Below are 22,764 nucleotides of genomic sequence, written 5' to 3'. Positions count from 1 at the left end.
GGTAAATTGTGACTCATCTGCTCCCTTAAAAGGTGTCAATCAAAGTAATTCTCACCTGACCCCAGTACTGATATCTGTTCTCCGAACAGAAAGCTTTCATGGATGTCTTCAGACTGTCGTCAATTTGACCTCTAACAAAGTGATAGTTACAAAGCTGCTAGTCATTATTGAAGCCCTCTACAATAGATTATTTATAGACTAGAACGCTAGGAAAAAGGGGGAAAAAGCCAGAAAAGAAGTAAAAACTATTCGAATATCAAAATATAACTCAAAAGCTCCTGATCAGCGGTCCTTAGTCAAGATAACACCTAATATTTAACAAGTTCATCCTTGAATATGACCAAATGTAATGATAACATTGGGCGGACGTTACATGACACACGGTCTATAAGCTCCTTGACACAAGATTTTAACCTACGATGATGTTTAGTTTTTGAAGGAGGGAGCTGGAAATTTACAGGAAAGTTAAGTATTTCACGAGGCCAATAAAACCCGCAAACAATATATTGCGAATAATGGATGAAGACTACACTCACAGTATACACATATAAAATTACCTTGAGACATAGTAAGCTTCTAATGCAATTATCTTCATGGCATAACAGCTTATTTCCATGTGATATCTGTAATCCTTTTCAATACAAACAACAAAATGAACGAAAGAAAAAAGCAAGCTGGATGGTTGAACAATACATAAGCAAGGAAATAAATTAAACTCAAAATCAATTGAAAATTTATATTTTATTTCAACCATGATTTTTTTCTTATCTTTTTGGAAGAAAATAAGAGAAAATGCTATTGCTTCTACAGCCTTTTACTGCAATAATAATCTGCAAAGGTAACAAATATCATTTATTTTGTAAGATACTGTACACGTAAGAAATATATTCCCAAACATAGGAAACTTTGTTTTCCACAAGGGCACTGATTAATAAGTCTATTGCCTAAAATATATTTTTGTCAACATTTTTCACTTTAAACAGCTTTTGCCTACAGTTAGTATTTACCTCTTTCACATCTGATTCTATTCCTGTTATCAGTGGCTGAGTTAACTTCTCCCAAAACTTTGGACTGTTAGAGAGGCAAAGAAGTTTACATTAGGTACAAAAGTATTTGTTTTTATGAGAAGAAAACCAATGCATTTCATATCAGCTGATTAAAAGCCACCATGTCAGAAGGACAAATTGACTCTTCTCTACCGCCTTACTTTATTGCTAATGCGCTGGATCAGAACGGTCCTGGGCAAAAAAATTAACAATCACAATTCCTCTCTCTATCCCTTGAATATAGATGGATCCCGGCAAACTGTCAGGGAAACTTAACGAGAAGCTGGGGTTCATCAAGACTCGATATCAGTACCTTAAGTTTATTCACAGGAGGAGATCCAGTTATTTTTGACAGTAGGGTTTGAAATTTATTCTCGACCAACTCACGTCCTCTGCCTCTCCTTTCCGCCTCTCCCTTCCCCTCTCCCTCACCCTCCTCAGTTTCTTTCCCCTTCTCCCTCCTTCTCTTCATCCCTCTCCCTACCCTTCTCCATCCTCTTTCCTATTCCCCTCTCCCTTCCCCCTCTCCCTCTCCTCTCCTCTCCCTTCCCCCTTTCCCTTTCCCTTTCCCTTCCCGTCCCCTCCACTCATGGTAACACAGAAAAGCTAGTTGAAGAGTAACACGCAATCCTGTCGATGCAAGAATGTTGGTGTCAGACAAATAGTGAAAAATCCCACGAGTCGGATGAGTAGGGTGTGGGGATCCCCCTCCCCTCTTCCCCCCATCCTATAAACACCAGAGTGACCTCGTACGGTTATGGATCATTGGGTTCGTGAGTGAACAAATCTCCGAGATATCAACTACATCACAATTATTGAAGGTGTCCATAAATTACCTCATTCTTACTGCCATAAGAGCAGCATCCCTTCTATCATGCCACAGAGAGTGAAGTAAAAAGAATGCTGCTGAAACTAGCTCAGCAGGAATGTAGTGACCTGCCTATAAACAGACGGAAAATTGTTTCTGGATGAGAAGTACATTTGCCTCAAACAAATTAAAACTGAAAGTTGTCGTCACGATAACAAAGTAGAAGCCCGACTTTAGTAAACAGAATTTAAAAAAATAAGTCAGGCAAGGACTTTTGATAGTCGTCGTGTATACGAATTTTATTCTCCATCGTTGGTAAACTTTGCTCACTGGTGAGAGAAATTGTCAACCTGAAGAAACATATTAGCACTGGGTCGTTGGTAGACATTTAATGGTCTATATATTACCAAAACATTAATGAGATACTCAAATCAGAAAAGATTTTAAAAAACATAACTAAAGCACCAAATACATAATCACCCGCACGCTTACTGAGCCCGAAAAAGGACCACTGAACGGAGAAAATGAAAACTATCCTGATCATTTAAGAGACAACACTATTCGTAATGACACTTTTACCTGTTTCTCAGGGTCTATAATATCTAAAACTGCATGAAGACAGCTATTCTGTCCAATGACAAATTCCTGAAAAGAAAATTATCATTTCATTAACATCAAATTGTTGATAATTCATCACTTGACTGATTGAAACGCATCATGACTGTAACCCCTCTGGGGACCTGATAGGAGGTAAGTCATTACCCACCAGGGATGTCACGGAAATTTTCTTTGAGGCCGAGAGCCATAAACACTGTATAATAAGCTGTAAAACAACCACGATCAGTGGTTTTGATAAAACTCAGCCATCTACATGAAGATTAACTTGCAACGGTGAGTAACGGTACACGATTAATAATATGACAAGCATTTGTCCTAAAACATATTCAGCCGTCAGAGACACGAATTCACTTTAGTAGAGCACATGAAGAAGTGTACGCCTCTGATTTTATGTTTTTTTTGTTTGTTTGTTTGTTTGCGATACATGGACAGACCGGTCCAGTTCAGCTTTAAAGCTGGTTTAAATGGGAACCTGTATAAACAATAACAAGGCTAGACCACAACACCGGGGTTACGCTCCCTTCTTTTTGCGAGAGGTGCACGGGTTCTTTAAGGTCCCCTGCTAAGCAGTGCAAAGTCTAATCATTACAGTACAAAGTCTAATCATTTGTGGATGTCAAAGCAAAGGCACCACATTTTCCTCAGTTATTTTATGACCCAGATTGTTTTTCTGATCTAGGAGTTCAGCCCTCGACCTCCTGCAAGGCAGTAATGAACTACCAGTCACAAATTGGGATTTTATAAAGAAAAACGACTCTTTCAATGGTTCCCTGAGCAACGGTAAGAAATAAGCCCTGTATTGCATGGTAGGTTAGGACGACAACTTAATTCCTTGTAATGGTCACGGAATATTTTGTTGAAAATGAAACTATCATTGTACCTTGTCATCTTTATTCGTCAAATCAAGAAAGAGCTCAATCAGTCCAGGTTGTGTTTCAACAGCTGTTGCTATAAACTCCAGTATGACTGCTTTGAGTTTGATATCCTGCAAATAAATCATTTGAAGCAAATTAGAAAATAATAATTATTATTCTCACTTTGTAGGGAAAAAAAGACTCCCAAAGCTTACAGCTTAAGTGAACTAGATCAGTACCTGAAACTCCCCTAACACACATTTTAACAAATAGCCCCACGCGCCAACTTGTTCTTTGTGAAACTGTTGATAGACCATTGACTTCGAAATAGCCTTTTGCTAGTCGTTACAAGAAGAGAAATATCTTGTTTTCCATGCGCTTAAGCGTGGATGGTACCTGTTAGCTAACAAGAGTGTTAAGAGTCATAAAGTGTTGTTCAGTACCTCAGTAAGAGTCCTTAATCTTGACACAAAAGCGTCTCTCAGAGAAACAGCTTCAGCACCAAAACTTGCATGCATTGACATAGGAGCCACCTTAAAAAGGAAAAATAAAATAAAATGAAAAGCCCAGAAGTCACCTTGAGCCTTCCATGAAAGACTGAGTAACTAATGTTAGCTAAATTTAAGTGAGCAATAGTACACCTTACAAAAAAGTAACAAAAACAAAAAGTAACCTGTGCTTAAGGATATCATGCTGGATAAATGTTCAGCAGACAATCAGAACTGTAGAGCAGGGACTTAATTCCCAGTTCAGTTGAAAAATGTTTCAGTGATCCTTAAAGTTGGCAATACAAAAGAAAAATGTATCCCCTCTGGGGACCTGAAGGGAGCAAGAAATCCACCCTCCAGGGATATAACAGGGAGTTTTTTATTTAGGCTGAGAGCCATGACCACTCTACAATAAGCTGTAGGTGGCTTTGGTAAAATCCAGCCACTCATTAAGTGGCTTTCAAATGTAAGTTACACAAAAAGTAATTTTACAGCAATTTAAGATATCCTCACACATGTACACTGAACCTAACGCTTAGATACACGTACATCTTAGATTAAGCTGAATGAGCAACGAGAATCCAAGGACCTTCATAGTACTCAGCCAGTAAAAGCCTCCATATTTTGTGGTAAGCTTTGCACCCCACATAGGCCCAATAGCTGGAAATTATAACAATCTCCTTATAGTCTTAAGAAAAAATGGGGTAAAAAGAAGGGACAAGAGAAACTTGGTGACATGAGAGGCTGCACCAGGACCATAGTTCACCCTTTTTAAACCCACTATCATGAACCCCAAAGATGACAATTCTAATACTTTTCTCACAGGAAATAATGGAAGAAAAGTAAGAGAGCATAGAGAAGGAGAAGGAGTAGAAGAGACTTACTGACAGCCAAAAAAATGGTGGGTCGCCACACCTTAAAAAAAATTCCATAAGGAGGCACACTTAGAGAATCATTTGTTTATCGCCAACAACCTAACAAAAACCACTTCTCCTTTATCAAATTTGATATGATTCCCTTAAGTCTCTAAGATTCTACCCAACGATTTTTTAAAACATTTTTTTCTTGTGATGCAATAAAAACATTTCTTCTTCGATTCAGTGTGCAATTTTATCAAGTATGCAGACATACCAAGCATATTCTCTTCAGCAAGAGTGTTGCCAGGGTTGGTAACTGACAGTCCAGTCTGTGATGTATATATGACGCTATGACAGTCACGAGCTGGTTATTACCTGCGTGGAATAAAAACACGTGATTATCCAGAACATGGCTCAAGAAGTATGTTTTTTTTTTCTTTTCTTTTAATAATAATTGTCCACAATTTATCTGTTGAATAGTACTACTCAGCCCCACAGGAGCCAAACATTACACGTGACTATCCTGACCACAGCTAAAGGAGTATGTTTTCTTTTCTTTTAGGAATAATTGCCCACATTTTAACTGTTGGATAATATTACACAGCCCCACAGCAGCCAAACATTACACGTGATTATCCTGGCCAGCCTGGGGGAGAGATATATCACCTTCCAAAGCTTAAGTACTTTGTTTTTTGCTTTTGTTTTTGTTTGTTGGTTTGTTTGTTTGTTTGTTTTTTTGGGGAGTGGGGTTTGCTTGTTTTCCAAATGAAGCTACAAGAAGCATACTTCACTTCCTCAGTGGAACGCTATCTGCATTTCAAACCTCCCCTCCCAACCATTAGATAATTTCAATTACAAAACAAATCCCAGGTATCAAATCATACTTCATAGCGCCATATATTGCAACCGGCAAGGATTCTGATCCTGCCTACAATATAAAGTACTGCTCACTAAAAAATCATTCTCTAAGTTTTCCACTGGGAAGACAAATCTACCCCATTTTTCTTAAAAAATACCAAGCTAAAAATGTATGTAAACTGACATCAGTGCACAAACAGAAGGTAATCATAATTGTGATAAAAGAAGACAGCCAAAATCCTTAATTCCCCAAACATATGATGTATCCCCTCTGGGGACCTGATAGGAGGTATATTGTCTACCCACCAGGGATATGACAGGGAGTTTCCTTTAGGCTGAGAGCCATAACCACTCTACAATGAGCTGCAGGCAGTTTTGGTAAAATTCAGCCATATCAAATTACATGTTATCACACATACATGAAATAATAATAATAAGAAGGAAATGTAAAATAATAGAGAAACAAAAGGAAGTACAACATGTAAAATCTAATATATAGATTTAGCCAAGCCTAAAAGTGGAGCTCGCATTTTTTTTCCCGAACGTCTTAAGGGCATAACGCCTTGCCCCAGCCAGGACTAGAACCCAGGTCGTCCAACTCGGAGCTCAGTGCACTGACCACTAGACTACTAGACAAAGCCGTGGCGTTGGTGCGACCGTGGTACAGTTGACCACGCATGTTAAAAGTAGCATCTTGTACGGTCGGTCGTATGGTCGTAAGGTCGTAAGTTCAAATTTTTTCGGTTTGATGGGTTACTACTATTTTGTATAATTATGGGGCTACGCTTTGCGAGCTCTGCTATGACTAACAACAACTGCATTAATCAATAACAGTTTATCATCTCATGCCCTTTGGCCTCTTTTGCAGACAGCAATTGAAACTTGGCAAGGCTATTCACCAGCCCAGTTCAGATCACCGTACTGTTGATATCAACACTTGCCCCAACTTGTGGAAGAGCTTCCTCCTTTATCCCTCAGTTGATGAATCAATTGTGTTGTCAGTGCTTCTTCCAGAGGAGAGATGTTATCATCCTTATAAAAAATCGGAGACATGCATAATTATTGAGCTAACAAAATTTGTATGTTGATGCTCTTAAAATTTCTGCAATGCATCAGTCAATTCGTCAGTATATTCTAAAGTATTCCACAGTCCAAAATGGAAATATCAACAAAAATTCCATGTCTCCCCTCTGGGGACCTGATAGGAGGCAAGTTAACTACCCATCAGGGATATAACAGGGAGTTTTCTTTCAGGCTGAAAGCTATGACCACACTACAATAAGCTGTAGGTGGCTTTGGTAAATTCAGCCACATAGAGGTCACCAACCACACTTGTTCCAAATAATTACATCAAACCATAATGACATGATGTATTGACAATGTCAACTCCCAGTCAATTCCTGCCCAAATACATGTAATCCTGTGATAACAGCTATCAAAATCATATCTCCTTGGCCTACAGCCTCTTGAACTGCTGTAAGAAAGTAATCAGCAAAATTGGTGGACATTTTAGTAGCATCATTCTAAATAAACAAACCTTTTCTTTTCTGGCCAAGAGTCTGTTCAGCACAGAAAATGCCAGCTTGATAAGTTCAACAAGGGCTATGGCATATCCACCTGTAGAACTACTGACAAAATAAACACAAGCCAGATTACAGTCAAACATGTGCAGCTAGTGGATCAGAAGGCTTTCTACATGTATGCTTGAGTATGCTAAAAATGCCTTACAGGAGTTGCTTAAAACATTTTCATCTGCTTTTATAATATGAAAAACTACCATAACAATAATGATAAGATATTAGTTGGAAAAAGAGGCAATAACAAATAAATGGAAGGATAATATTAAAAACTATAAAGTGCACAAGCAATGAGAGAGTTCTTTTAATAATTGTATTAGTTTTTATTACTCTAAATATTCAACACCCTGTACAGTATGTGTAGATTAACCATTTAAACCCAAAGAGTTACCAGCTTCTAATTTTTTCCTAACAATAACACTGATGAGTCATTCAATGGGATTATGATAATATAAAGAAAATGATCACCAACTAACACTCTAAGAAGCTTTCATTCTTCAACTAATTCTCCAAAGGAAATGTAAAGGGAAGGTTATGTGGAATATGGATATTGATGTTGGAGTGTATGGGATTATACTTAGTTTACTTTGTAACCCTTGTCTAACAATTTATTTTAGTATTCAGGCTTCATGCACTGAACAACCTTATTTGGCTCATTCAAGAGTTTCAACATGTGACCCATATGTACAGGTGTACCATACACAAGGTTTTTTTGATACCCTAATTCTTGACAACATTTCACAAATTTTAAAGGCAGATCTTCATTTTATTAAGATCAAAAGATTATTTTTAACAAAGACCATACAATAATTAGTACAACATGTACCTTCCCACAGACACAAGTTTATCAACAGTATCCACCCCTGTGCCAAGAATGTTTAGTAGTGACTGTCCAGCTTCTGAGTACAACAAACCAAGAACTAAGGTGTCCTGTAAAACTGATGGAGTCCTTCAAGAGAGAATATAACATCCATTAATTGGTACTTTACCAGAAAACTTCAGTTGAAATGAAATAGAATAATCTTACTCTGCTGTTGGAATGAATCCAGATATCAAGTAAGTGGGATCTTATTTACTTTAAACAGCTCAATGATAAAAAGTTATGATTGCTTTGTTACAAACTATATGTGCTCTGCTTTCCTTTGTGGTACCTCCCACAGTGCAGAAAGCCTGATTAATGCTGTAGAGGAATCACAGCCAGATGCATCACTGGTTATCCAAATTCTACATGTAAATGTGTCTTGTGAGGAAGCATGCGTATGGAAAATTGCTAGAGCATAAGGTTCCAATACTATCCGATAACAGTCCAAAGAATGGTCCTCATTGCTCATAACATGTACAGCTATAGCTACAAAGCTAAAGGGTAGAAATAAAGTTGCACACTGACCATGGCAAATCTGTGACTTCAGCTTCCATTGCATCACTGGCTTGATCAGCCATTTTGTTTGTGAAGTGAAGGCCAAGAACAACATTGAACAACTGAAGACATCTCTTCCCTTTGTACAAACCAAAACAAAATTCATTCATATTTTATTTGGCTCTGATGTGTGGAATTTATTACACCCATTCCCCCAAAAGATTGCTTTAAAACTTAAGAGCATTGATTCATTTAAATTTAAAATCAGCTACATAGCAAAGAAAGCCAAAGAAAACTTTTGAACACTAGATAACATGTACAAGTCTATAGCTTTATAGAATTATTTAATGGTTCTTCAACCCTGGAAAAAGAGCCATTACTTGTTTTTACAAGTCTCTCTGAATTGGCTTTAAAGTAAATGTTTTCTATAGAAGGACACCAATCCTTTGTGCAAACTTACCAATTTCTTCTCTGTCCCTCAGGCTACCAAATCTCCATTTGTAAAATCCTGTGAACACCTCTCTCATTATGAAAACTAGACAGGCAGCAAGCTCGACAATACTAATAGCCTGATTTCCAGTTTCCTCAGCATTACTCATTCCATGAATCAGCTTCAAAAGAAAATTCAATGTTGCCATGGTGACAGGGTAATAACCAATCGGCCTCTCTTTAGTGCTTAAAATTGCACCAAAGTTTCCTGGTGCTGTGCCAAGGAACCTGAACAAGATACAAAGGTGCTTTCATTCAAAGAGTTGAACATTGAAGGATAACAAACTATTATCATTTTTGTGAAAGATGATGTATTTAGTCAATGACACAGGCATACTCAAAGAAAAAGAACTTCAACTCCTCCCAATGGGGTTGAACCTACAACTTTCCACTTAGAACTTGGGATGCTCTACCACAGTGTTATAGGAGATTTGTGGCAGGCTGTGCTGTTTAACCCTGTAAGTCCTGTGAATGACCAAGACAAAATTTCTCCTTACTATATCTATACAATATCATGAAGGCAATTGATGAGAATTAAGTAAAATACTAATTGATCTAATACCATATTCTCCAAACTCACATACTGAGAATTGTTTGGCAGACCAGTAAGAAGAATTACTAAATTAAATTAGATCTTGGGAGTTAACCCTTTGACTCCCAGATCAAATTTGTCATTCTTCTTACTCTCAACCAAATCATAATGATTCTTGTAATGTTAGTTTAGAGAATTTAGTATTGGAACAACTAATTATCTCCAAATTGATATGTTTCTTTATTCTCATCCCTCATCTGGTTGATACTGAATTGATATTGTAAGGAGAAATTCTGTTTTGATCACTCATGAGAGTTAAAGGGTTAATCAAATACACATGTATCACTCATAAGCAGAGAAATTGGAAATATATCAAGAAACCACGCGATTTCTATTTCTGCCACCAAAATAGTATTCATCAAAGTTTGCAGCTTACAATAGTTTGAGATTCTGAAGAAAAGGACACAGTTTTAATTAAATATGCTTAAAATATGCTAAAACTTAGACAACAACATTTAGAATATAGATAACCTGACAGCACATGCAAAACTGTAACACAAAGGTTGAAAGACTTAAAGCTACAGATCTCTTTTTTTTTTTCTTTTTTTTTTTTATCTCAGACTACTCACTCCACTTTGGTTTTGTCTGACTTCGACATTTTGACTGAAGTGTAATGAGGAAGGAACCCTGTCTGTTGAAGATGATGCCACACCTATGTACACAGCAGAAATGAAGAACACAATTTTAATAAAAGTTTTATGTATGTGACAAAGATCATGTTGTATGTTATTGTATGTATGTTAACTTTATGCAGGGTTGTTACCAAATGCCGACTGCTGACAAAATTCCCCTCTTGAAAAAGCAGCGATTACTCAGCATTTAGCAAACTACCACCTATCAGGTTAGGCATTAACAGCTGTTTGCCATCTTTGAGCTATCACACCGGAAATTTCAACAAGCAGCCTAATTCTTTAGCTAGAACCCTGTTAATGGTTAGCGGGCTTGACTCAAGATAGAGCCATCCCTGTTTAAACCCTGGTGGAATCACTCTCCTGAGTGGCCTGATAAGACATGCTACATAAAAGGGTTCTTCTCTCCACCAGACTGCTGGGAAACCAAATCAAAACTTGGGCAGTTTGTCATATTGGGCTCAAAAGTGTCAAGTGCCCACCAAAGAGGGTGTGCAGCATGAGTGCCAAAAAAACACTGGTAACAATCCTCTTTGGTATTTCCGATAATATCCCTGGGAATTGTTTGTTAAATCACATAATCATTCTTGGAAAATATACCATTTATTCATGTCGTTGTAAAAATATCAAGCCGTCTGTATCCTTACTGAAGGCTAAAACATCTGAAACTCGGAAATTTGAATTTTTGATTGCAAAAAAGAATAAAAAAGAATCTATTCATTATAAAAAATGGGAAAACATGTTATTGTAACTCAATAGATGAGTATCGGGTATTAACAGTTATAGACGCAGTTGTATATACAGTCGTTCTACCAAAAAAGGAATTTGATGTAGAAGTATTTGTACAAATTAGGTTTATATTATTATATAACCACAACATAAATTAAATCTAGCCGACTGTGAATGTAATGTAACGCAGTATTTCGTAATTAGTGTTAGTGAGTAGCGTAAGCGTTAGTGTAATTAACTTTGTATTTGTTTGTATTATTCTAGTATTTGTGCTTTAAGTGAAAATAAAAAAATAAATAAATAAAAAAAAAAAAAACACTGATGAGAAAAGTGAACATACTCTCAATTTAATGGGTAACCATGACAACAACAAAATACCATGTCAAAAGCACCTTTAAAGGCAGCTTTTTGTAAAAGGAAAAAATTGTCTGTTACCTGTTCTGGATCTCTCAAAGCAACAGTAGCTAAGCATGTCAAACATGTGGCAATCAAATCTTGGGGAGGGTTTGGTGATGGTGTACACCTAAAATGAGATATGAACATGGTCAAGGTGATGGCAAAAATCATCACAGTATGTTTGGGTTGCCATTCTGTGGGTAAAGTCCTCTGATTCTTTATCAATTGATGGCCACTTCAGCCAAAAAATCATGTACTTCATCACTTAAGTCTTTTGTTTTTCTGACAACCATACAGAGCATTGCACACTGCAGCCTCTTGAAAAAGTTATGGAGAAAGACAAAATTTATTGGGAAAATGAAATGGAAACACATATCACAGTAAGGGGTAACCCACAGTCAAAACAGCAAATTTCAAGCCAAAGGGCGATAAGTTTTGGTTTGGATACAAAAAGTCTATACTGGAGCCAGGTGACCCATTCAACCAGAGCTTATTCCAGTTTCCATGGAATGAAGTGACTAAGAGTATCACTGCTCCTCCATGGATGGGATGGCAGTCCATCACAAGGTTACTCCCAGCATTTCATAAGGCTTCCCTCATAACTATTCACCAGAAAGTATTTACACTCTTAGTTGGAGAAAGGCACCTCTACAGTAGATATGTTGCTAACTATATGGCCAGATTTATATCATAGTTAGGTTGTGTTACCTCTGAATAATCAGATACAGACGGGAAGAGAGAGGCTGGAGATGAACAGCTTTGCCCCAGTCATTGAGTAGGACCTCGTTGACTAACTCCACAATACAAATGACATTTTGACAATCCACAGCTAAATTCAAAATAATGAAAAAAACAAACTTATTTACCATAACCAGTCATTTCACATGACACATACAAAAAATATTGCAATACAAAATTCAGACTAAAGGTCGGAGTAGAACACATGATTGCAATGCATAGAAATGCTCACCTGCTCCAGATCCCACAGATTCAAGGAATGAATCAATTTCCAATGCAAAAAGTTTCCAGCAGGAATAGTGATAACTCCATTGTATTATAGCAGGTCCTAGACAGCAAGCAGTAGCATTGTGAATATGCAGATTTAAGGAGACCAACACTTACATGTATATGCTCCAGATACCATCTTTGATTGTGCCTATGATACTGATGTATATAATTTCAAATTAAACATCAACAAATGTTTCCCAAAAACTATTTACCTTCAGGTACGGGAGCAACTTTTCCGCATGTGCCAGCAGGCATAATGAGTTCTTTTGAATCTGGACTAAACACTGATAAATGAAACAAAAAATAAGATGCCTTTTTTTGCTTCTCATTGAGGAGCAAAAAAGATTCAAACCTTTTATAATGCATTATTTTTATATTTCTGTCCATGTTTAAAATTTCCAAAAGATGCCTTAATATATAGATATACATATATAAATGAATGTGGGGGTAGAGTCTACCTTGGCATTAAGTGCTCAATGCTGTGGTAGCAGAGCTAAGTATACAGAAAGTTCTGTCTGACGAGTGCTTAGGTGCGAAACTCAGAGTCACAGATAATCAATGCATCCTCTTTTATTCTTTAACTTATGTAGATATATATATATATATATATATATATATATATATATATATATATATATATACACATACACCTTAACTGGAAATAAATATAACACATGTGCTAGAAATAGCCCACACACCCCCCTGCTAGAAAAAATACAACACATATGCTAGAGATACCCACCCCTAGAAAAAAAAAAGATTGACACTGAAAGTAATTATTGTAACAACAATGCCAAAAAATATCATCTTTTTCTTTTTAATTCAAACTTCTGTGAACACAATGTAGCTTTTTCTTCATTGTTATTCTCTGTTGGACATGAACAATTTGGCACATGGAAGCCCAATATGGCCAATTTTTTTCTCTAAAATGATGTCCAGTTTTTTCTCTAAAATGGTACCCAAAAATGACAAAATATTTGTTCTTCTTTTTCCTTCTGTCTTTAGTTCGTCAAATTGAAAGCCATGATGCAAAACTGTTCAAGGCTAATTTCAGATACCCTGTATTTATTAAATTTTAGAAAAAATTCCACCATTTTCACATCATTATAATTATCCTGATTCACTTCATCAACAATCATCTAAACAGTTCTTACAATTCTGATAGAGGAGTCTTGGATTAACAATCCTCCAGATCTTATTAACACCAGAACAGTCTATGTCACTCAGCTGGTTTTCTCTCAGCAACTCAGTGTATGATGTCACTCTGTCCAAATAGTCATAAACCTTTGAATACAAACATATTAGAACAAGTGAACATCGATCCAAGTTTACATTTGTGTCTATTCACTCAAATCAAATTTACAATAAGTTAGCAAAGTTGCTGAAAATGTCACACTTTAGTTAAAAGCCACAAAACTCCACATTTCCAGAGCTTGACCTGCCTTAGCTCTGACAAGCACATCTAGTGAGTACATTTTTCTTAGGAGTTAGGTGTTGTCTCACTTATTTTCTCAACAGTTAGCAAACAGCCTTTCCCTTTCCAAGAGAGGGGGGAGAGGGTTAGTATATCACTTATCACCCACTATCTAAATTTGACCTAATGCATATCTTACAATAATTGTTACAATGCTTTCACAAAAAGTAACAGACCTTGGCTGCAGAATCCTCATCACCAGCTAGGGATTTCAGAAGTTGCACAAATGGACAAAACTGGAGTGGAAACCTGAAATAAAGAGATCAACATGATCTAAATATGAATAATTTCGATCACGAGAAATATTTGAATGATTTTGTATATGACAGAGATTTTCTCTGCTAAGACAGTATGTATTTCCCTTTAAACCAAGATTTCATGTTGAGGAAACCATCATTATAGTTTTGTTAAAATAAAATTCATCACTTTTGAGGGAAGTTGCAGTCACCTATAAATCAACATTTCTGCAATAAAAATCTAGTGAGATTAAATTTCCAATCACCACACACACTTAAAATGTTTTATTCATTAAGCTAAATAAGTTTTGCTAGAACATCTATAAAATTAATAATAACAGCAACACCTCTCTACCTTTACTGAGAGCACTTTTGGAAAGAAAAGTTATTAAATAATAAGTTTCTTATGGTTCTCTACCTAAAACCTTCAGATCAACATCAGTACCTGAGCAACTGAACCAGCCCCTACCCCTCCCCTAACCCAACAACAGTCAAATGATGACAAGTCAGGGTTAATGCTATGCTAGGTTAGGGGAGGGGAAGGTACGTAGTTGCTCAGGTAGTGATATTGATCCAATCCATTAACTGGAAACTTTGAAAGAACCTTACCAACTTCTGGCTGAATTCAAAAGGAGACCAGCACCTGTATTCAAGTCCTGAAAATATTATAGCATAAAAATTACCAACAAAGAATCAGCTTTATGTACATGTTCTGTACAATCTTTGTGCATCAGATGCTTGAATGTAGGCAAACAGTGACTGCAGCCAATGTTATCAATTAAGTATCAAATTTGCTAATGTCATTAGAGGCAGGCACAGACAAATTGAGAAGACGACACTTTCAAAATACAAATACATACCGAATCCCAGAAATCCACACAAAGACCTTTCTCAGTAAGAGTTTGTGACAAAACAGAGACCAACAGCTAAAAAGAATATGGTGATTCAATGTGAGTTAATCTAACAATATGAAAACTATACACAAAAGATGAATTAACCTTTTACCTCCCAAGATCTTACTAGTAATTCTCCTTACTGTCTGCCATACAGTTCTTGTAATGTTAGTTTGGAGAATTTGGGATTGGATCAACTTACAATCCTCTAATTGATATTTTTCTTTATTCCCATCACTAGTCTGCTTGATATTGTATTGATATTGTAAGGAGAAATTCTGTCTTGGTCACTCGTGGGAGTTAAAGGGTTAACAGAAAAGTGTCAAATTCTTGTAACTAATTTATATGGAAATGTGTAACAGCTAAAGGGAAGAAATAAAAATTAGATCTTGGGAGTTAAAGGGTTAAACGTCAAGTCAAGAATATACACAGAATTGATCAACTCAGGGTTGTGTACGTTGCTGTACTTACTGGTAGTTCTCCCAGTGTATCCTCATCAAACAGTGCCAGCACTATCACCATCAATCCATATATAAGGCTCTTGCAAGTGTTAGACACAACCTACAAATTAAAGTAGTTTCCCTTGAAAAAATATTTCACCTTCATTTTCAAAGAAACAATAAAAACATGAAGACCTCACCACAAAGTCTTAATTGTAATTAAAATTTCTTAAGTATCAATATCCAATAATGATATCATGATATAATGATAAAAATTTAGGAAAAAAATGTCAACAATAACATTATTAAGAAATTTAATTGCCGTGAGCCTAACAGGTCGCAGACTCAACAATGTAAATTAGTCACAGTTTGCATCTTTCAGTTTTCTTTCAGTTTTCTTGCAGTTTGGCGACAGTCATTCCTTGTCAGTCCTGAGTCCTTCTGTAACAGTTTTTCTCAAACATTCTCCCCCCTCCCCTCCCTCATTTCTTCTTCCACTGATCTAATCTGTGTTGATGGGTGCCTAGAATAGGGGTTGGAGATAGGGTTACAAGTATGTGTCAAACATGGAGATGTTACTCTTTCTGGGAGTTAGTTGGGCACAGATGATAAACATGTATTCCAGGCACCTTCCTCTTTGAGTAGGTGAGGCAGCAATTGATATCAAGAATTTTTGTCAAGTTCAAACCTCTTACAAATGATACTTACATCATTTGTAGAGAATTCCTCACTTCTTAACATTCCAAGTAAATATTTGAACACAGAACATTGCAATGCTTTACCACCAATTCTTCTTACAAACTGGAGAAAATAGAAAAGTATATCATAGTACTATTACAATGACCAGATAAAGGTAAGAGAAATGTTTTTCAAAAAATTCGTTTTCCCCCCTCGCAAGGAACCGCTGTGGCTTTGAGGAACAAATGGCAACTTATGTCTACAGCCAATTTTTTTTCTTAATCATATCATTTAATGAAAGTCTTTTCAAGATACCTGTTCTTGACTGGCATCTATAGTAACATATCTGAACGCTGCCCAGGCCAACATGACAGGTCCATGGTGAGGCTGATCTCCGCAGCTAAGAAAAAACTTATCTAGAGCCTGAAAGATGAAAAGTGGTATCCACAGTTATTCAATTATTGTGTTGTCTTTTAAAGGATCAAACAGATTATTGAACAGAAACATACCTCAAGTGAGGCTTTCTCCTGGAGTAAATGATGCCGTGAACAGCTGTCAATAACAGAGTGAAACAGAAATCGAAATAAAGTAAACCCAAGTTCAGTGTTTTAAACAGACTGGCCTGTCCACTATCACCCACTCTACATAGCCTACAGGTTGCAAGGTTAACCATTTGACCACTGAGAGCAACTAGCATCTAATTTCTCCATACAGTATCATCCCTGAATCAAACATTAAGGTCATGAGAGTAAAGGAAATGATCATAAACTATGGAAGTTCTTGACTGTTAAAGAAATTTTCCTTGTCAGCACCTAACGAAATGTATACAGAACACTAAGGAGAATATGCATACCAATGTTAGGTTGTAAAGGGTTAACCAACATCTCAAACTTGGAAAATCTACAGCCAGTTGTTCAAAGTGCCCTTCCCCGAACCTTGATTAAATATTAAGCTTGCTTTAATTTTTTAATGATAGTGAATCAGTGAAAACAGATTTTATCTGAGTGGCAATGCAAAATTAAACTATTATTAATAGTAAGTTTGCCTAAAAGTTGTATATGCAAAACTTGATAGATCTAAAGTTTATTGGATTAGCTTGCTGAGCACAATGGAGACAGTGTACATGTATGTCTTTACTAACTCCGTCAAAATTATTTGTATTACACACCTGTCCTCTTCTATTAATTTCCTTAAACTCTCTAAGTCAAGTGAAACTATGAGAACCAACACCTGCAGGTAACTGGAAACAAATTATGTACATCAGAAAAGCATTTGAATTTGAATTTGAATTTTTATTTGGTGGACCCAGTGCCACAGAAATGCTCTAATCTGATAGTCAAGATACTATCTTCTTTTCTTCTCTAGTTGGTTTGTTGGTTTGGTTGGTAGAGCACTGCATTAGTATTGCAGAGGTCTGGGTTCAAATCCTGTACAGGCCTGATTTTTTTTCAGGCCCCATTTTCAATACTGTCATGTTCATCACTGCAAAGATCATCTTCATATTATTTTCTTAATCCACAGTTCACATGTATATTCAGTCACTGACACTTTTCGTCTTACAAATGAAAATGAAAATATAAACAAGTCCTTTCTTTACACTTAGTAGAAGTGTAAAATTTATTAATATTGTAAGAAGTTGGTGACCAAAAGTTATCAAGTAAAAATCTGGGAGATCTTACAAATTTACTCACCTGATATGAGGAAGTAAGACCTCAGCCTGTCCTTCAAAAAGCTGTCTATTGACTTGCTTCAATCCAAAACTCTGGCTCTGTCATGTACAAATCATGAACACAAAAAAACTAGATTCAAAGATTTCAGTTCTCACTTTCTATATACATCTCAGCTAAAACACTTTGTGCAATAAAAGTTTTAAAACTCTGACTCTATCAGGTACAAATCATGAACACAAAAAAAAAAAAAGATTCAAAATATTCCAATTCTAACTTTCCAAATATATGTTAGCTACAACACCTAGATCTTCGTGTTTTGTTTCAAAACTCTGGCTCTGTCAGGTACAAGTCACACAAACAAAAGAATACTTAAAGAAAGTTATTTAACAGGGTGTAACAGGTCACTTTTCATACACTTTCTGCTATTATCACTGACAAGACAACACTTTTCTGTATTAAAATTAAAAACCTTCATAACAAAATCAGTGGACAGAAAATGGAGTAAATCGTATTATCTCATAAGATTAAGCTCTTTTATCAAACTATCCCCTGTGGAAAGAGCTTTGAGACCAACAGGAATTCTCCCTGGTATGTTATAAGCAAAATAAGTACCTGTTAAATAATACATTTATATCAATTTCACCTGAAATAGTTTTGCTAAGTCTAGCAGGGACTTGGCTGGAACAACAAATTCCTTATAATAGAGGAACATGATTTCCAGAAGCAGTATCTGAAGGTATAAAAAATTCAATCTTTAAACCACTGAAGTGTGTATACAAATTAGAGGCAAATTAGCCAATGGAAGTAGGGAGAAAGCTCTGAAAAAAAAGTTGTCAAATAAAAGAATGATCAAAATTTCAATAAAATTGACAAGAGAAAACCGAAGGCAAATATTATGCATAGTTGATAAATAAATGTAAATTGGCCACTATAGAGAGTTGAAACCTTCATCATTCAGTCTGATAAAGGGCTAACACTCAAAATGTTAGCTTGAAACCCTTTACAGTGGCCAATTTACATTTTCAAGTTAGTTGATAATACTAAATTACCCTGTTATACTCTCCCACTGATACAGCATCACGGTCTCTTTAAAGAAACTTACCCCCTTTATTTTTATCATGCATAAGGGTGTAAAACTTTACATACGGATAGTCAGCTTAGAGAAGGAGTAAATACTTGAAACCAAAGACCAAACTTGTTCAAAAACATTATCTTCCTTTTTTAAATTTGACTGCCATTTTTCATGTAGGGCTTGCGCTTAAGATCTAGATCATACATCTAACTCAGCTACAAAATGACAATGCCTAAAAAAGATGAACACCATTGATTTTAGTTTACACCAAAGACAATTCGTTTAAAACCATGTGGATAATTGAGGCCTAGATTTTTACCTGTTCTCTTAAAAACTGTAAGGCCCATTGCTGACATTTTGTCTTCATATGCTATGAACAGATATAAAAAAAGAATTCTCTTCATTAATCTTTAAATTAATTTATCTTAACAGTATGTCAATGAAATACAGCTGAACCTAGACAATAAAAAACTTACAAGTGATGATCCTGCAGTAGCATGAAGAGGAACTGTGGTAGAACAACAAGTCTTGTACTGTTCCAAAATCTACAACAAACACAAAAATACTGCGCACTTGTGTACAGACAAATTTGATGCTAGTATACTCCCTTTTCCAAGACAGAATGTATTATTCCACCTTCTGGTAATGTATTCATAGATTCGTACAGAAGCAGTTCCACATACCCAGTGAAACACTGTATGTCAACAAATAATATGAAACAATATGTCAACAAATAATGTTGACATATTATTTCAAGATTCCCTCAAAAGTACAGTTATAAACAATGTAAAACAAGTCCATGTACATGTGACTCCCAACAACCCTCACTAGCTGGACATTGCACTATCCTGAACCACAATTAATTTACTTTGGATTTGCTTATACATATTTTGTAAATTTTAATCACAGGTTACACTAAGTTAGGTTCTTTCTATAACTACATGGCACTGCATGTGGTGGATTCTGTTTCTAAAGAACTTTTCTTCTTAAGCCTGTTTTTCCAAACCCATCTCTCCCACTCAACTTTGCTTTAGTACTGAATAATCATATTGGATATAAAAAAATTTCAGTACCTGACACTTTTCCTTATTAGCAACTCCCAATGAATACTATCTTTTTTCAGTTTATCTTTATAATTAGAGTGACAATAAAGTGCATTTGAGATCAACTTAAATCAGATTCTCATACATGCACATTTTACATTGCATATACTGTACCTTCATAATCAAAACATCATTTTCCTGCATAGCTTCAATGCACTCTGCAAATTCTTCCTGGTTACATGAAAAAAAATGCAAATCATCAAACTGACATGTTTATTTACAAGTCTAAGCATTAAATGTATAAAAACATATTCATGTGATAAGCTTATTTATGCAGGGATAAGCTAAATGTACCTAATAACACTTTAAATCCTGAAAGTGACCAAGACATAATTACTCCTTATTATATCAATAGAGTAATCACACAGATAAGTGATGAGAATAAAGAAAAACATCAATTAACCCTTTAACTCCCAAGATCTCATTAGTAATTCTCCTTACTGTCTACCATACAGTTCTTGTAATGTTAGTTTGGAGAATTCGGTATTGGATCAACTAACAATCCTCTAACTGATATTTTTCTTTATTCTCATCACTTGTTTGCTTGATATTGTATTGATATCATAAGGATAAATTTTGTCTTGGTAATTATCCAAACAAACATCACAAGAATTGTACAGCAAACAGTATTAAGAACCCCTATAGATCTGAAATGGTAAAAATTAATTGAAATTCAACTTACTCGCCATCGATGTCTAGGGTCTTGCCAGTAGCTCAACAAAAACTTAGTGCACTGTAAGATGTGTAAACGTTCTTCAAAGTAGTACTCCATGATCTGAAAAGGTAAGAAAATGAGAAGAAAAAAAAGCTGGTAACTTCCAGTAAACCTCTGCACCAGGAAATAACAAATTACTAACCTTCAGCAAAAGTGCCTCTGTTTGAGCTTCATTTTTTAACATTTCCTTTTCAATTGAAGGAAAGAAAGTATCGTATGAAAAATTATACATGATAACATTTATACATATTTGTGGTTCATAAACAAAAACTGAAGACAAAAATCAAGCCTCAGTCTTTGGGTTCCAAAGAGTGCAGTTTTTTCCCTTACTTTAAGCATGAGCAGTGGTAATAGGAGGTACTAGAAGCAGTATATTTTACTGGTGACTTCTGAGTCGCCAGTAAATCTAGGTTTATATATGCCTAGAGCTAGGATCAGCAATTTTGAAAGCTGTAGGCGAGTAAAAACAGTATAAATAAGATGGTAAATTTTAATAATTCTACAAACCAGTAGCTGTTGTTTAGAGCCTCTAAAGTCATTCTCCAAGTAGCTGCCAAACAACTGTAAACTCTTCCATTCATCAAGATTCTAAGAAAAATCCATCACAATATCTGATTAAAATTAATACTAGTAAATGTTCATGGGGCACTTGTTAACATTTTAATACCTTGAAGGGACAACCATCTAATTTCTCCCAACAGTATTGCTTCTAAATCAAATACTACAGTCATGAGAATAAAGAAATTGATCACAACCTAAAGAAGCTCTTGATTGTCAACAAATTCTCCTCACTATTACCATAGGAATCTACAGAAAATGTTGTAGAGAATATTCATACTGATGTTGGAATGTTAAGGGTTAACCCCAGCCCAGCAAGATCAACAAAAGCAATTATGTCAGCAACAACTACAACAGAAGATATGGCGATAGTAATGATAATGAGAATAACAACAACAACAACAACAACAACAACAACAACAACAATAACAAACTTACCAAAAATTTACTAAGTTTCAAAACAAATTCCTTTCGTTTTGGTTTAATATTTGGTGACTTTCGAAGAGCTTCAGCAGACTGAGGACTGAGAAATAATGATATTCAATGTAATGCGCCAACGCAAAAAATTCGTGAGATTAAAAAACCATCACCTGTCACATACTTGCTGAAGAATGAAACAGGAATAAAACCACAAATTAAGTGTACCTTGGTTCTTTATAGTCAGCGGTTCCTAGCAGTAAACGATCCTTCTTCTGTTTAAGTTCTTCTCCTATCTGATCCTAAATTTTAAAAAATTTAGTTTTTTCCGATAATTCAACACTCAATTGCGCATTATTAAATTAAATTACGCTTGCGCAAAACATACTTAATAGCGAATTAAATTATACTACTGCAGCAACCTCATCAATCTGGATGCAAACACTTCGTATGAAGAGCCGAACAAATTGATCATGCTATGAAAGAAAGAAGAGAGAGAAAAGAAGAAAGAAAGAGCGTAGTAAGTGCGAGACGGAACCAGCATCGCAGCAAAGCAAATCGAGATGATTTTGCAATTGTAAAACCTCGTCTTCGTACTGAACTTACCGGCTCTTGCAAGGAAGATCGTCCGGTTATAATGTGCCATAGCCCACGATTAGATCTACCAGATAAAAACGAAACTATCCATTACTCTACTATACTATAAACGAAAGATCAGCCATCATTAGCAACAAGTTTATTTTAAAGCTTGTGATCGTTAAAGCTTCCTGTTCGTGTTCCGTTGAAAAAAATCTTGCCAACTTATCCGAAATCAAGCGATACTTACATTTCAATGGAAGTCATTTCAATGGATTACGACCGAAAATGATGAGCTAAGGAAGAATTCTTCGTTGGAATCTAGCATTATTTCTGTCTCTTTTTAAGCCTCGTGTGCAACCGCAATTACCGCCATTTTGGATTAAGGACTTGGCAGCCTCGCGATATGAACTTTACTTGTAGTGTAACCTGACACGGAGCGTCCTCCCTCAATCTTAACTTAGCAAGTAAACTTTCAATCTGGTTATAGTTCCATACAAATGTGTTTGTTGGTGTAAGAGAGTCCACGTTCATGTTACGATGTCTCTTTCTGCTTAATTCTTATAAAACTAGAGATCGCTTAGCAACAGTGCAATCGATGCTTGCGCCGCTAGTGATGTCACAAT

At 35.9% G+C, this 22,764-nt stretch overlaps 1 protein-coding gene across 4 annotated transcripts in view; it reads right to left on the bottom strand.

Moving 5' to 3' along the window:
• Window positions 1-22,706, bottom strand: part of LOC113680637 (nucleoporin NUP188) — a 35,035-nt gene extending 12,329 nt beyond the window's left edge. Inside the window, exons 1-39 of one of the 4 annotated variants that reach the window (XM_089180710.1) lie at window positions 22,389-22,706; window positions 22,169-22,223; window positions 21,791-21,864; window positions 21,584-21,668; window positions 21,095-21,175; window positions 20,730-20,774; window positions 20,555-20,647; window positions 19,987-20,043; window positions 19,246-19,314; window positions 19,089-19,139; window positions 18,341-18,427; window positions 17,719-17,795; window positions 17,196-17,267; window positions 16,537-16,579; window positions 16,343-16,450; window positions 16,058-16,150; window positions 15,381-15,470; window positions 14,877-14,942; window positions 14,626-14,672; window positions 13,957-14,029; window positions 13,461-13,590; window positions 12,519-12,590; window positions 12,269-12,364; window positions 12,007-12,127; window positions 11,338-11,425; window positions 10,114-10,196; window positions 8,924-9,180; window positions 8,494-8,602; window positions 7,933-8,055; window positions 7,067-7,157; window positions 6,471-6,561; window positions 4,946-5,046; window positions 3,770-3,859; window positions 3,353-3,457; window positions 2,434-2,499; window positions 1,883-1,986; window positions 1,008-1,071; window positions 558-631; window positions 56-131 (exon numbers count right to left, since the gene is read on the bottom strand). In XM_089180710.1, the coding sequence (XP_089036836.1) occupies window positions 56-131; window positions 558-631; window positions 1,008-1,071; window positions 1,883-1,986; window positions 2,434-2,499; window positions 3,353-3,457; window positions 3,770-3,859; window positions 4,946-5,046; window positions 6,471-6,561; window positions 7,067-7,157; window positions 7,933-8,055; window positions 8,494-8,602; window positions 8,924-9,180; window positions 10,114-10,196; window positions 11,338-11,425; window positions 12,007-12,127; window positions 12,269-12,364; window positions 12,519-12,590; window positions 13,461-13,590; window positions 13,957-14,029; window positions 14,626-14,672; window positions 14,877-14,942; window positions 15,381-15,470; window positions 16,058-16,150; window positions 16,343-16,450; window positions 16,537-16,579; window positions 17,196-17,267; window positions 17,719-17,795; window positions 18,341-18,427; window positions 19,089-19,139; window positions 19,246-19,314; window positions 19,987-20,043; window positions 20,555-20,647; window positions 20,730-20,774; window positions 21,095-21,175; window positions 21,584-21,668; window positions 21,791-21,864; window positions 22,169-22,223; window positions 22,389-22,405 (3,324 nt within the window). In that variant the 5' untranslated portion in view covers window positions 22,406-22,706. The remainder of the gene's footprint in view (window positions 1-55; window positions 132-557; window positions 632-1,007; window positions 1,072-1,882; window positions 1,987-2,433; window positions 2,500-3,352; window positions 3,458-3,769; window positions 3,860-4,945; window positions 5,047-6,470; window positions 6,562-7,066; window positions 7,158-7,932; window positions 8,056-8,493; window positions 8,603-8,923; window positions 9,181-10,113; window positions 10,197-11,337; window positions 11,426-12,006; window positions 12,128-12,268; window positions 12,365-12,518; window positions 12,591-13,460; window positions 13,591-13,956; window positions 14,030-14,625; window positions 14,673-14,876; window positions 14,943-15,380; window positions 15,471-16,057; window positions 16,151-16,342; window positions 16,451-16,536; window positions 16,580-17,195; window positions 17,268-17,718; window positions 17,796-18,340; window positions 18,428-19,088; window positions 19,140-19,245; window positions 19,315-19,986; window positions 20,044-20,554; window positions 20,648-20,729; window positions 20,775-21,094; window positions 21,176-21,583; window positions 21,669-21,790; window positions 21,865-22,168; window positions 22,224-22,388) is intronic. The other 3 variants (XM_089180711.1, XM_089180712.1, XM_089180713.1) reach the window with 3 other exon arrangements.
• Between the last annotated feature and the right edge of the window lie 58 nt (window positions 22,707-22,764).

The sequence above is a fragment of the Pocillopora damicornis genome, chromosome 8, assembly GCF_964200805.1.
Source record: "Pocillopora damicornis chromosome 8, jaPocDami1.2, whole genome shotgun sequence".
Classification (NCBI taxonomy): Eukaryota; Metazoa; Cnidaria; class Anthozoa; order Scleractinia; family Pocilloporidae; genus Pocillopora; species Pocillopora damicornis.
The sequence above is the reverse complement of the archived record's forward strand: the minus strand, read 5'-3'. Positions and strand labels throughout refer to the sequence as shown.